The 13,802-nt window shown below is 46.8% G+C and overlaps 1 protein-coding gene across 1 annotated transcript in view; it reads right to left on the bottom strand.

Annotated features, from left to right (window-relative positions):
• Positions 1-5,845, bottom strand: part of Acer1 (alkaline ceramidase 1) — a 13,212-nt gene extending 7,367 nt beyond the window's left edge. The window contains exon 1 of the mRNA XM_090328832.1: positions 5,753-5,845. Coding sequence (XP_090184958.1) covers positions 5,753-5,845 — 93 coding nt within the window. The remainder of the gene's footprint in view (positions 1-5,752) is intronic.
• Between the last annotated feature and the right edge of the window lie 7,957 nt (positions 5,846-13,802).

Genomic DNA, 13,802 nt, shown 5'->3' with positions numbered 1-13,802 from the left:
AATTGAACCCAGGGATTCATGCATGCTAGGCAAACACTCTACCACTCCTGGCCCTGGCTTATACCTACAATCTGAGTTACTTAGGAGGAGGAGACCTGGAGTATTGGGGTTCAAAACGACCCTCTGGCAGAAAAGTCAGTGAGACTCCATCTCTAATGAACCAGCAAAACATTAGGAATGGATGTATAACTCAAGTATCAGTGCACCAGCTAGGAGCAAGAAAGCTGAGTGAGAATGTAAGTTCTCGAGTTCAAGCCACAAAAAATAGATCTGTTACTCCTGCCATCATGCATTATTTCTTTTATTCCCTAAACGATTGTGACAAAATACAATTTATTAACGATATGAATCAGGGTGACAGGACCCACTGAATGGGTTCCAGTGTATGTCAGGTGAATGTCAAAGTAAAAACCTACCAATAAGGAGCTGGGAATGTGGTTTAGTGGTAGAGTGCTTGCTGAGCATGCATGAAGCCCTAGGTTCAATTCCTCAGTACCACATATACAGAAAAATTCAGAAGTGATGCTGTGGTTCAAGTGGTAGAGCACTAGCCTTGCGCAAAAGAAGCTCAGGGACAGTGCCCAGGGCCTAAATTAAAGCCCCGGTTCTTGAGGGGGAAAAAAAAAAAAGATTTCTAACTCAGGTGAGGCGTAGCAGAGCACATACCTGCAGTCCTCAGTCCTTGGCAGGCTGGAGGAGAATCTTTGAGTTTAAAGTCACCCAAAGATACAGGGTCTCACCCTGCCTCAAAACAAACAAACATACATTACTCTCACCTACAATCCTGGCTACTCAAGATGCTGAGATCTGAGGATTGAGATTTGAGGCCAGCTTGGGAGGGAGTCAGTGTCTTAAAAATCAGCAGCTGGGTGCGGGTAGCTCACATCAGTCATCCTAGCTACGCAGCAGGCTGAGATCCGAGGATCACAGGTCAAAGCCAGCCTGAGCAGAAAAGTCTGTGAGACTCTTATCTCCAACTAGAAAATGGGAAGTGGCACTGTGGGTCAAAGTGGTAGAGCACTAGACTTGAGCAAGAGCTCAGGAACACTTCCCAGGCCCTGAGTTCAAGCCCCATAACTGACAAAAACAGCAAAAAGCTACACCAGAGGTGTGGCTCAAGTGGTAGAGTGCCAGCCTTGAAGGAAAGATCCAAGGGAGAGTATGAGGCTCTGATATCAAGCCCCAGTACTGCCAGAGAGAGAGAGAGAGAGAGAGAGAGAGAGAGAGAGAGAGAGAGAGAGAGAGAGAGGGAGGGAGGGAATGGATTCTTTAATTGAAAGGAGAGTAGTTAGTAGGTTCTTCTGCCATCTCACACTGTTGCCTTTAGTGATTTGTCACTTAGCATTTCCAGAACTTCAGCCAACTCCCCACCCTCACCCCCTTCCCCCCCACTCCTACCCAGGGCACAGAGGGAAGCAGCTGTTTATTTTGGTGACTTCAGCGTCCCTAGAGTCACAGCAGAGCCCAGCCCATGCTCCAAAGGATCCTTCAATCCTTGCTGGATGAAACTGAAAAATAATGAAATTGTCACCTAGATAGGGAGGCTGGCCAGCCCAGGGTGGAGATCAGAAGATGCACCCACAGAAGTAGGGCTGGGCTGTCAGCATGACCTCCATTATCACCACTCCCAGCTCTGTCATTATCTCAGAACTTGGCACCACTCGCCCTCTCCCCAAAGAAGAAAAGCGAGGTGGGTCACCTCCTCCTCTGTAGGGCTGGCTACACCCCACAATCCTGCACCTAGGCTGAAGACTGGGGGTGGTTGAGGAGGAAGGCTGAGGAGAGAAGGAGCTGTGTCCATGCCAACACTTAAAAGCAGCATGCCCTCACTTGGCCTGACATTTCACCTCTCCTCTCCCTCTTTCACACCCAGCCCTAGCTGCTGATTAGCTCCAAAGTCACGAGCTATTTCCCAACTGGCAGGGAACTCTTACCTCAGAGGCTTTGCACACGGCCATCTCTTTGCTCCAGTGATCCTGGGAGCATTGGCTATACTTTTATTTTATTGGTCATAGGGCTTGAACTCTGAGCCTGGGCACTGTCCCTGAGCTGTCCAGCTCTAGGCTACTGTGCTCTACCACTCTGAGTCACAGTACCACCTCTGGTTCTCTGGTAGCTAATAAGATTTCTTTTCTTGCCAGTTGTGGAGATTCAACTCAGCGCCCGGGCACTGTCCTTGGACACTTTTTGCTCAAAGCTAGTGCTGTACACTTTGAGCCACAGCACCACTGGGCTTTTTCTTTAATCACTCTTCAATTTCCAGCTACTGAAGCACCCCTTCTCCTGCGCTGTCCTGACTAGCTTCTAGTTCCTTCCAGGCAGAAACCCACTCGGTGAACTGTTACCCATCTTTCAAAACCCGAGTAGGAAATCTGACCTAGTTATAGAGTGTTTGCCTAGCATACATGAAACCCTGGGTTCAATTCCTCAGTATCACATAAGTAGAAAATGCCAGAAGTGACACTGTGGCTCAGGTGGTAGATACAGAGCTAGCCTTAAGCAAAAGCACCTCAGGGACAGTGCCCAGGTCCTGAGTTCAAGCCCCAAATACAGATATATATATATATATATATATAAAGAATTTTGGGTTTTTTCTTTTTTTGGCCAGTCAATCCTGGGCTTTGAACTCAGGGCTTGGACATTGTCCTTGGGCTTTCTCAAGGCTAAAGCTCTACACTTAAGCCACAGCACCATAACACCATTTCTGGCTTTTTTTTTTTCTATGTATGTGGTACCAAGGAATTGTACCCAGATCTGGTGTAGGCTAGGCAAGCCCTTTACCACTAGGCCAAACTCCCAGCCCCCAGATTTTGCCTTTTCATTTATATCCCCAGATCAAAATCATGCTTTTTTGTTTGTTTGAGTCTCACTGTAGAGTCTGGGCAGGCCTTAAATCAGATTCCTCCTGCCTCAACCTTTTGAGAAGTGCTGTGTTTACAGGTGTGTATTGCTCTATCTGGATTGATGCTTACATTTTTTTAAGTAGCTAGAAATAAAATCCATTGAATATTATTATTTGCCATTTCTAGGGCTTGAACTCACGGTCTTAGCACTATCCCTAACCTTCTCTTGCTCAAGGTTAGCACTCTACCATGTGAACCACAGCACCACTTCTGGCTTTTTCTGTATATGTGTACCCAGGAATTGAACCCCGGGCTTTGTGAATGGACTAGGCTAACATGCCTGGCCCCTGAATATTATTTTTGTGATTTCTGAAAATGAGAGGAAATTCACATTTCAGTGGCAACAAAGTTTGATTTGACAAGCCACACCCGCTTATTTACATATAGTCTGTGGCTGCCTCCGACTCCCAGTAACAGAATTGGATGTCTTTTTCCCCACAGTCCTGGGAACTGAACTCAAAGCCTGGGCACTCTCCCTAGAGCCTGGGCACTCTCCCTGAACTTTTTTTTTTCCCCAGTCCTGGGCTTGAGCTCAGGGCCTAAGCACTGTCCTTGGGCTTTCTCAAGGCTAGAGCTCTACCACTTGAGCCTCAGCCCTCTCCCTGAACTTTTGCACTTGAGGCTGGGGCTCTACTACTTGAACTACAGCTCCACTTCTGTCTTTTTGGTGGTTAACTGGATATTAGCAGCTCACAAACTTTCCTGCTGGGGCTAGCTTTGAACTTTGATGATCAAATCTCAGCCTGCAGAGTCACTAGCAAGGATTACAGGCATGTGTCACTTGAACTCAGTGCCTTCAGGTCTTTCCATGACAGCCATATGTTGGATGCTATATCTGCTTTTTGGCCAGGGCTCTTATCCCTTTATATAAGCCACACACCCATCTGGGATAATATGGGCCAGGAGTTGGCCTACTGGTAGAGTGCTTCCTAGTATGCACGAAAACCTAGGTTCAATTCCTCGGTACCCCACATACATAGAAAAAAGCCGGAAGTGGTGCTGAGGCTCAAGTGGTAGAGCTCTGACCTTGAGAAAGTCCAAGGACAGTGCTCAGGCCCTGAGCTCAAGCCCAGGACTGGCAAAAAAAAACAAACAAACAATCTGGAATAATAGGTATAAATGTTTGTAAATCAGCTTATCTGTGGGAATAAAATCTTGCCTCTTCCTTCTTTGAGCTGGCATCCTGCGGGATCCTCTCACTTCAGCTTCCAGAGAAGCTGTGACTACAGGCAGGTACTACCAGTATCTGGCTTCCAGTGGAACTTTTTTGGCTAAAAATGATTCAAGGGTCATCCATGATCCATCCACTGTCAGAAAGAAAAATCCAAGGGGGGAAAATGCTCAGGAACGGATGGCAGGGAAAGGTTAGGTATTCTGTCGAGAAACCTGGGGTGGATGCCAAGGACATCAAACATTTGATGTCTTAGAAATGCTTGAGCCTGGGCCAGGAGTGTGGCCTAGTGGTAGAGTGCTTGCCTAGCATGCATGAAGACCAGGGTTCGATTCCTTGGTACCACACACATAGAGAAAGTCAGAAGTGGTGCTATGGTTCACGTGGTAGGGTTCTGGCCTTGAGGAAAAAAAAAAATCCAAGGACAGTGCTCAGGCCCTGAGCACAAGCCTAGGAATGGCAAAAATGGGGGAAAAAAAAGAAAAAAGAAAAGGAATGTGCGCTTGTGATTAGCCGGGCATGGTGGCTCACGCCTGAAATCCTAGCTACTCAAAGCCAGCCCGGGCACTAAAGAACTTGAGACTCTCATCTCCAATTAACCGGGAGAAAACCCGGAAGTGAGGCTGTCGCTCAGGGTAGCCTTGAGCTGAAGAGCTCAGGGACAGCACCCATGCCCCACCCCCACCCCCACCCACAAATGCTTGAGCCTCATGCTGGTGGCTCTCCTGTGATCCTAGCTACTCACTCCAGGGACAGAGATCTGAGGATTGAGGTGTGAAGCCAGCTCAGGAAAGTCTGCCAGGCTCTCCAGATTCTTATCTCCAATGAACCACCAAAAAAGAAAAGAAAAGAATAATAACTGGAAGTGGAGACATGGCTCAAGGAGTAGAGGGTGGGGAAAAAAAGAGCCGAAGGCCCGGATTTCGAATCTCAGTACTGGCACACAAAATACACTGAAGCAAAACAGACTGGGAGTATGGCTCTGCAGTAGAGCAACTTCTTTTGCAAACATGAGGACCTGAGTTCAAACCCCAGTCTTATCTGCCCCCGACACACACCTCTATTCCCACGAAAAGAAAGAAAAACAAGATGGGACTTAATAGGCGCACCTAGCTCACCAATGAGCCTAGCATCCTCCAGCACTGTGAGTGATAGGGACAGTAAAACCGCCCAGCTCTCCTTCCCCTCCTAACCTTTGAATCTACACTGCTGTCCTTTGTGCATCTGTTACTTGAGAGCTCACGTGAGGGAGCAAAGTCTGGGATGTGTATGACTGATTTGTCTCACTAATCCTCTCACTGATGCCTGGGAGCTGGCATAGTAGGTAGCCCCCAGGAAAATGGGGGTGCTAGCCACCCTGGGCTGGAGGTACTGCTGAAAGAAAAAAGACAGACACAATCACCTCCTCCAGAGAGTCTTCCTGGATTCACCCTCCCAGACTCAGAGTCTTCCTGGGACTCTCCTCACAGATCACTCACCCCAGATGTCAGTGACCGCCCCCCCACAAAGAGACAGAAAGGCAAACCTCTCTTTACCAACACAAGAAAGCCAAGCCCCATCCCCATTCAAGCATGAGTCTCCAGGGGAGGATATGGAAGGAAGAAGTGTCAGGATTTGAACACAAGACTGCTGAGATTCCTTCCACCTCCCACTTGCTTAGTCCAGACCCAGCCCTCACCGTATTGTAGAACTCGGCCACCAGCTCAGAATATTGGAAATTGTCCTCACACCAGTCCACCTCGGAGCTCTGGTAGCTGAAGATACTGGGCATCTTGCCCTAGTGTCTGCCACCTGCCTCACTTTGACAGCAGCGACAGTCAGATGAGAGAGTGAGTCCAGGAGGGCTGGGCCAGGAGGTGGAGAAAGGAAAGCCAGGGCCCATGGTAGGCAGAGAGGCAGGCAAGCAGGCTGAGAAGAAAAACCTGCCAGGCCGCTCCTGGCATGCTGAGGATGCCCTGCTTGTGATGCAGGTGGCCTTGGGCCCTGAGTGTAGAGGTGGCATTGCAAGCAGGGATGAGTAGTTTGCCCACTCCCACACTTGAGGGTGATCACTTTTGATTCTTTCTGCCTTTAGAGTCAGTGGTGAGGCCTGGGCACTGTCCCTGAGCTTCTTTTGCTCACTTTGTTACCGCTTGAGCCACAGGACCACCTCTGGCTTTTGCTGTGATATGGTACTGAGGAATGGAACCAGGGCTTCATGTATGCTAGGCAAGTACTCTACCACTAAGCTACACTACCAGCCCCTCTACTGCCCATTATTCTAGTGATTCATTGGAGATAAGATTCTCCCAGGGACTTTCCAGCCTGAGCTGGCTTTTGAATCACCATCCTCGGATCTTAGCCTCCTGAGTAGGTAGAATCACAGGTGTCAGCCACCAGCACCAGACTAGTGATTACTTTTTATTTATTTATTTGATGTTCCAGTTCTGGGACTTGAACTCAGGGCCCCAGGGCTTGAGTCTCTTTTGTTGAAGACTGATTCACTACTGTTGCCTTCCACAACCCAGAACAGTGTGATGGGATACTAGAGCTGAAGAAATGAGAAAAGAGGAAAGCAGGGGCCCCGGAGCTCACAGGCTCTTGAACCTTGACTTCCCATGAGCAAACTTATTTATTAGGCTTAGTGGAGGGAACATTACCAGAGTGCAGCTGTACAGTTATTCCAATCATAGAGACAACAGAGTTTGTGTGAATAACTGGCTCCCTTATTGGTTTTTTTTTTTTGTTTTTTGGGTTTTTTTTTTGCCAATCCTGGGCTTGAACTCAGGGCCTGGACACTGTCCTTGGGCTTTCTCAAGGCTAGAGCTCTACCACTTGAGCCATAGCACCATTTCTGGCTTTTTTCTATGTATGTGGTACCGAGGAAGCAATCCTGGGTCTTCATGCATGCTAGGCAAGCACTCGACCACTAGGCCAAACTCCTGGCCCTCCCCTTATTGTTTTGAGAGTGAAGATGGCAACCCGGGCATCATTCAAACATGGATTTTACTTTACCTAGATTTCAAGGTTCAGCTCTCAACCCTTCCAGCAATGGGGAAGAGGGTGGCCTTCCAGACTCTTTTTTTTTTTTTTTTTTTTTTCCAGTCATGAGGTTTGAACTCTGGGCCTGGGCACTAACCCTGAGCTCATCAGCTTAAAGCTAGGGCCCAACCACTTTGAGCCACAGGGCCTCTTATGGTTTTCTGGTGATTAATTGGAGATAAAAGTCTCATGAGCCGGTGCCAGTGGCTTATGCCTATAATCTTAGCTACTCAGGAGGTTGAGATCAGAGGATTGCAGTTCAAAGCCAGCCCCAGTATAAATGTCTGTGAAACTCATCTCCAATTAACTACCAGAATACAGGTCAAGTGGTGCTGTGGCTCAAGGGTAGCCTTGAGCTGAAGAGCTCAGGGACAGCACCCAGGCCCAGAGTTCAAGTCCCACAATCCACAACAACAACAACAAAAAGAGTCTCATGGACTTTCCTGCCCAGGCTGGCTTTGAACCATGATCCTCAGATCTCAGCCTCCAGATTAGCTAGGATTGCAGACATGAGCCACTAGTGCACAGCTTCTTTCCTTCCTTCCTTCCTTCCTTCCTTCCTTCCTTCCTTCCTTCCTTCTTTCCTTTCTTTTTCTTTCTCTCATTACTGGTGCTTGAACTCAGGTCCTCGTGCTCTCACCCCACCACTTGAGACCACACCCTCTTCTACTTGAAGCCACACTACCACACTCACCTCTACTTGCGGCATACCCATCAATTGGAGATAAAGAGTCTCAGGTCCTTTTGTGCTCGGGCTGGCTTTGAACCTTGACCCTCAGATCTCAGCCTCCTGAGTACCTAGGAGATTAATGGCCACATTCCCAGCCCCCTGGAATTAGTTTTGATAAATAGTATTTCAGATGATCAGGAGAATGAAGCCTTTGGTTTCCTCCCCTAAAGGTCTCCTCCTTTGGTCTGATGTGTGGGAATTTATATAGCCCTGTACAGGTTATAAAGTCCAGTGTATATGTTAGATCATTTCCACATAAATGATAAAAAAAATACATGCATTTTTTTGTCTCTCTGAGCTTGGCTTACCTCACTTAACATGATTTGTTCTAGGTCCATCCATTCCCCCACAGAGGACATAATATTGTTCTTTCTAAAGGATGAGTAACCTTCCCTCGTGGCTGGGTACTGATGGCTCACGCCTATCATCCTAGCTACTCAGGAGGCTGAGATCTGAGAATCACGGTTTAAAGCTGGCCCTGGCCAGGAGTGTGCCTTGGTGGTAAAGTACTTGCCTAACATGAATGAAGCCCTGGGTTCAATTTCTTGGTACCACACATACAGAAAAAGCCCCAAATGGCACTATGGCTCAAGTGATAGAGCTCTAGCCTTAACAAAGCTAAAAAGACAGTGTCCAGGCCCTGAGTTCAAGCCCCAGGACTGACAAAACAAACAAAAAACCCAAGCATTGGGGCCAGGAGCTTAGCCTAGTGGTAGAATGCTCACCTAGCATGCACGAAGACCCAGGTTCGATTCCTCAGTACTACATACATAGAAAAAAAAAAAAAAGCTGGAAGTGCTGCTGTGGCTCAAGTGGCAGAGAGCTAGCCTTGAGCAAAAAGTGTCCAAGGACAGTGCCCAGGCCCTGAGTTCAAGCCCCAGGACTGTCATCGAAAAAGAAGGGAAGAAAGAAAGAAAGAAAGAAAGAAAGAAAGAAAGAAAGAAAGAAAGGAAGAAAAAGTCAGCAAATAACTTCCAAGGGGGAGAAAAATGGCTTCTCTAAGCACTTGATTCCTTCCATACTCAAAGTTGTGCTCCCAGTTGTAAGTTGCAATCACACAGATTTATCTCCTGGAAAGCCAAGTCGTCCCTTCACATAAAGGTGGGTCTGTATCAGACAATGTCTCGAGCCTGCTCAATCTCCACAACAGTGAGAATTGTCTTGGATGGGAGAACAATTTGTCCTAATTGACCCCGGGCAACTTCAAGACTGAGGTTGTCTGGAAGGTGGACTTGGTCTTCAGACCATGTGAATTTTCTTCACATGGGGTGGTCAGAGACATCTCATGATGCCAAAATGCTGTAGCACATGATGGAATGTTTACAGCCAGGCTTCCATAGATTGCCCTGCTGGAGTCAGGCAGTCTGCACTTATCTTTGGTGGCTTGCCTGGCATCTGTATGCACCTAGGAAAACATCTTTGGATACATAGAAAGAATGGACCAAGAGGTGAGCGGCAAGTCCTTCATATAGGGTCTTTGAGTACCTTCCTCTGGTAGAATGAGTGTATCAGATACCCTGGACAGGTCCAGGTCAGCCAAAGGTTCTATGCAGAATCTCCTGGAGTCTGAACCAGTAAAAATACAGAATACAACAAGAAAACATGGTGTTTTCTTGCTATCACAAGACAAGTTTGCCAGTTGGGGCTGGCTTTGGAATATGGCTGCCTAGGTACCCCCGGTTCCAAGTTCTGCCTAGTCTTTTGTCAAAAATGAGGCCTGGTTACCTAAGGCCCTCTTCTGACTGGAACCCCACAGAGAGACTCTAGACTTCTGACTATTCCTCAGAATCCATTCACCATTAGCACAAATGTCCTCCCATCCCTGAAAAGTCTGGCTATGGTCAATGTTTCTGTTCTCAGGAGATGGAGGTGAATGCAGACCATTTGATATCCAGCCTTTGAACATTGTCTCATATGCATGAGACCCCCAAGGCTTGGTTGTTGCTTCTTACGATGTACAAAATTAAAGATAAAATGATGAAAGGAAGTGATATAAGAAAACATAATCCTTATAATTCTTATAAGCCTTGTTTACTTAAGAGCCTCCACTGATCTTTTTATTTGTGGGTCATGGGGCTTGAACTTGGCCTGAGCTCTTCTGCTCAAGACTACCACCCTACCCCTGGGTCTGGACATTGTTCCCAAGCTCTTCTGCTCAAGGGTACCTTGACCTACCCTTGAGCCAAGCCTCACTTCATGTTTTCTAGAAGTTAATTGGAGATAAGAGTGTCAGGTCCTTTTGTGCCTGGGCTGGCTTTGAACTTTGATCCTCAGATCTCAGCCTCCTGAGTAGCTAGGATTACAGGCGTGAGCCACCATGCCCGGCTCAACCGATCTTTTAATCTGGCATGTGAGTCTGGTTCTGGGAAAATTTCTTTTTTCTTTCTTTCTTTCCTTTTTTTTTTTTTTTTTTTGTTGTTGTTCATGGGGCTTGAACTCTGGGCCTGGGCACAGTCCCTGAGCTCTTCAGCTCCTGGCTACCACCCTACCCCTTGAGCCACAGTACTACTTCTGGTTTTCTAGTGGTCAATTGGAGATAAGAGTCTCACCATCTAGGCCACTAGTTTGGCCTAGTGGTAGAGTGCTTGCCTAGCATGCACGAAGACCTGGGTTCGATTCCTCGGTACCACATACATAGAAAAAGCTGGAAGTGGTGCTGAACCTCAAGAGGTAGAGCTCTAGCCTTGAGAAAGTCCAAGGACAGTGCTCAGGCCCTGAGCTCAAGCCCAGGACTAGCAAAAAAAAAAAAGAGTCTCACCATCTTTGGCATTGAACCATGATCCTCAGAGCTCAGCCTCCTGAGTAGCTAGGATTACAGGTGTGAGCCACTGACATCTGGCTTATGCCAATCTCTCTCTGTCTCTTGCTCAAGGCTAGTGCTCTGACACCCCAGGCTTTTTCTGTTTATGTGGTCCTGAGGAATCAAACCCAGGGCTTCATGCATGCTGGGCAAGCACTCTACCACTAAGCCACATTCCAAGCAAAGAAAAAGTTTTGAAGAAGCCGAAATTAAGCAAAAGGCTAACAAGGTGGCGGGACCAGTTGATATGAATGACACAGGAAAACACAACCCTGAGCACAAGCCAGAAAAGTATTGCTTGGATTATAATCCCAGTTGTAGCCCATTACAGGGAAGGAGAAATTTTTGTATAACTGGACTGTAGATGTCTGAACTCCATAGTATGGATGGGAAAAAGAACTAGCGGGTCAAAAAGAATGTAAGTTCCTGTTCAGCTAGGAATGGACATTAGATAGGTATGCTTAGGAACTATTTTCTCTTGGTCTCCTGGCTCTGTTTAGTTTTGAAAGAACAAACACAAAGTAACTCTATGTAGGATCTGATGCCATCTCTTCTTAGCTGAGCAGTTCTTCTGAGTTGCCTCTGAGTGGTACCTAATCGCCAGGACTGTCCAGGTAGGCCTGAGAGGATATTTGGAATTGCTTGTTTCCGTGGTGACTTGTTCTAGTTGGCTAATCTCACATCAGAGGAGGATTATTCCCAACTGAGGCAACAAGGAGATCAATAGAAATCAGTTTTAAGTAGGGCTTACCTGAAACTTATTAGGAACCCAAGTTAAATCTGACAAACTTGTAAGAGTCACTTGTCCCTCTGTGAATCTCACTAGATGCTACATAGGATAAAATCTATAATGACAAACTCAGTCAACAAGAGAGTTTTAAAACAGCACCTGATTACACAATCTAGTGTTTTTATTTTTTGTTTTGTTTTTTGTCAGACCCAGGCCTTGAACTCAGAGCCTGGGCTTTCTCAAGGCTAGAGCTCTACCACAGCTCCATTTGTGGCTTTTTTCTATATATGTGGTACCAAGGAATCGAACCCCGGTCTTCATGCATGCTAGGCAAGCACTCTACTACTAGGCCAAACTCCCGGCCCCTCTAGTTAGTTTTTAACTAAGCCTTAGGATACTAATCAGTTGGGAAACAGACATTAAACAGGGGAAAATGGTATTTGAGTTAAAAGGTGTTCATTTGAAGGACCTTGACATGAACAGATATTTGAGTGAATTTTGGTTTAGTTGCCACTTAGTTTTGTGTGACAGACTTAATAGTGCACAAACAATTGCTTTCATAAAAGGACATAAAAAAAATGAGATGCTAACAGCTGGCGTGGTGGCTCACACCCAGTAATCCTAGCTACTCAGGAGGCTGAGATCTGAGGATCAAGGTTCAAAGCCAGTCTGGCCACAAAAAGGACCTGAGACTCCTCTCCAATTAACCTCTAGAAAACAGGAAGTGGGGCTTGGCTTCAGGGTAGGGCGGTAGCCTTGAGCTGAAGAGCTCAGGGACAGTGCCCAGGCCGAGTTCCAGCCCCATGACCCACAAAAGAGAGAGAGAGAGAGAGAGAGAGAGAGAGAGAGAGAGAGAGAGGCTAGTTTTACATTAGGGTATTAATCTTCACCTATTTAAATCATACCCAAATTAATTGCATACCAACTTTAATCATTTTACTCTTTTTGTTTGTTTGTTTTTTGGTCAGTCATGGGGCTTGAACTTGGCCTGGCAGCTGTCCCTGAGCTTGTCAGCTCAAGGTTACCACCCTACCCCTTGAGCCACAGAGTCACTTCCAATTTTCTGGTGGTTAATTGGAGATAAGAGTCTCACAGACTTTAGTGTCTGGGCTGGCTTTGAACCATGATCTTAGATCCTGAGTAGGATTACAGGGGTGAGCCAGTGCGCCCGGCTCACCATCTTGTACATCCTTGAACTTTCTGGAGTTTACAACAAACTAGAAGACAATTCTTCCCAAATTATTTTTCTTTTTCTTTTCTTTCTTTTTTTTTTTTCCAGTCCTGAGGCTTGAACTCGGGGCCTGAGCACTGTCCTTGGGCTTTCTCAAAGTTAGCTTTCTACCACTTGAGCCACAACACCATTTCTGGCTCTTTCTGTATATGTGGTACCGAGGTGGAACGTAGGGCTTAGTGTATGCTAGGCAAGCATTCCACTACTAAGCCACACTCCCAGCCCCATCCCAAATTCTTCCTTATGCAAAGGAATCCATTTTTTTTTTGTCTCCTCAATTTCCCTTTCCAAGGCTTTCTTTACTAACTTTCCTATTTGTTTACATTTGTCCTTACTGGTTGTCTTCATCACAGCTGGCTGGGAGCAGAGCTGGCTGCCACTGCTTCTTACTGCTTCCCTTGATAAAGATGTTTCCTTTTAACAAACAAACAGCACACTGGATAATTAACTCCTTTGATACAAGATTTAATTACAGAAGCAAGGAAGGAGAAAAGGATCTCAAGTCTGGAGAGACAGAGAGAGAGAGAGAGAGAGAGAGAGAGAGAGAGAGAGAGAGAGAGAGAGAGAGAGAGAGAGAGAGAATGAAGTTGAGCTGCTATAAAATAGGGGGGGCCTCAAGTAGAGATTGGAGAAGGACTTGGTGGGCAGAACAGAGTGAGCAGGGAGCTGGGTTCTGGAGCAGGAGGGCTTGGGACCCCTTGCGCCCTATTTCATTTTATGTTAGTGAGTTAAAATCACAAGTACCAAACTCCAACTCAAGTGTGTGCTGAGGCCAAGTGTGGATACATGAATGAATTAATTGGGGGGGGGGGTCTGCAATTGAGAACCCACTTGAGAATATGTAGTAGGACTATGGCGTGACCTGTCCCACCACTTCGGGCATCCCTGAGGCTTCAGGAAGGCAAATGAGTAGCCCCAATAATTAGGAGAGGGCATCCTCTAAGCCTTAATTAAAGGGTATCAGGGGGTACAGCAAAACATGAGAGACTCCTGGAGTCTTTGGGGACCCCACAGACAGGGAGTGGGGAGTGTCTAGTCCCTAGGTCCATGAGGGATTTCTTGGAGTATCGGTGTTGGGGACATCTCCCCCACAGACCATGGCTGTTACTTGATGACAGGCAGCAAGAGAGGCCAGTGGAGGGGACCCAGTTACCCTTGGCACTTCTCTTCTTGCAGGTTTTGGCACCATCTGTTAGGAACTTGGAGGAGAAAGGAA

This window comes from Megascapheus bottae, chromosome 1 (assembly GCF_031878675.1).
Source record: "Megascapheus bottae isolate mThoBot1 chromosome 1, mThoBot2.hap1, whole genome shotgun sequence".
In the NCBI taxonomy this organism is placed as follows: Eukaryota; Metazoa; Chordata; class Mammalia; order Rodentia; family Geomyidae; genus Megascapheus; species Megascapheus bottae.
The sequence above is the reverse complement of the archived record's forward strand: the minus strand, read 5'-3'. Positions and strand labels throughout refer to the sequence as shown.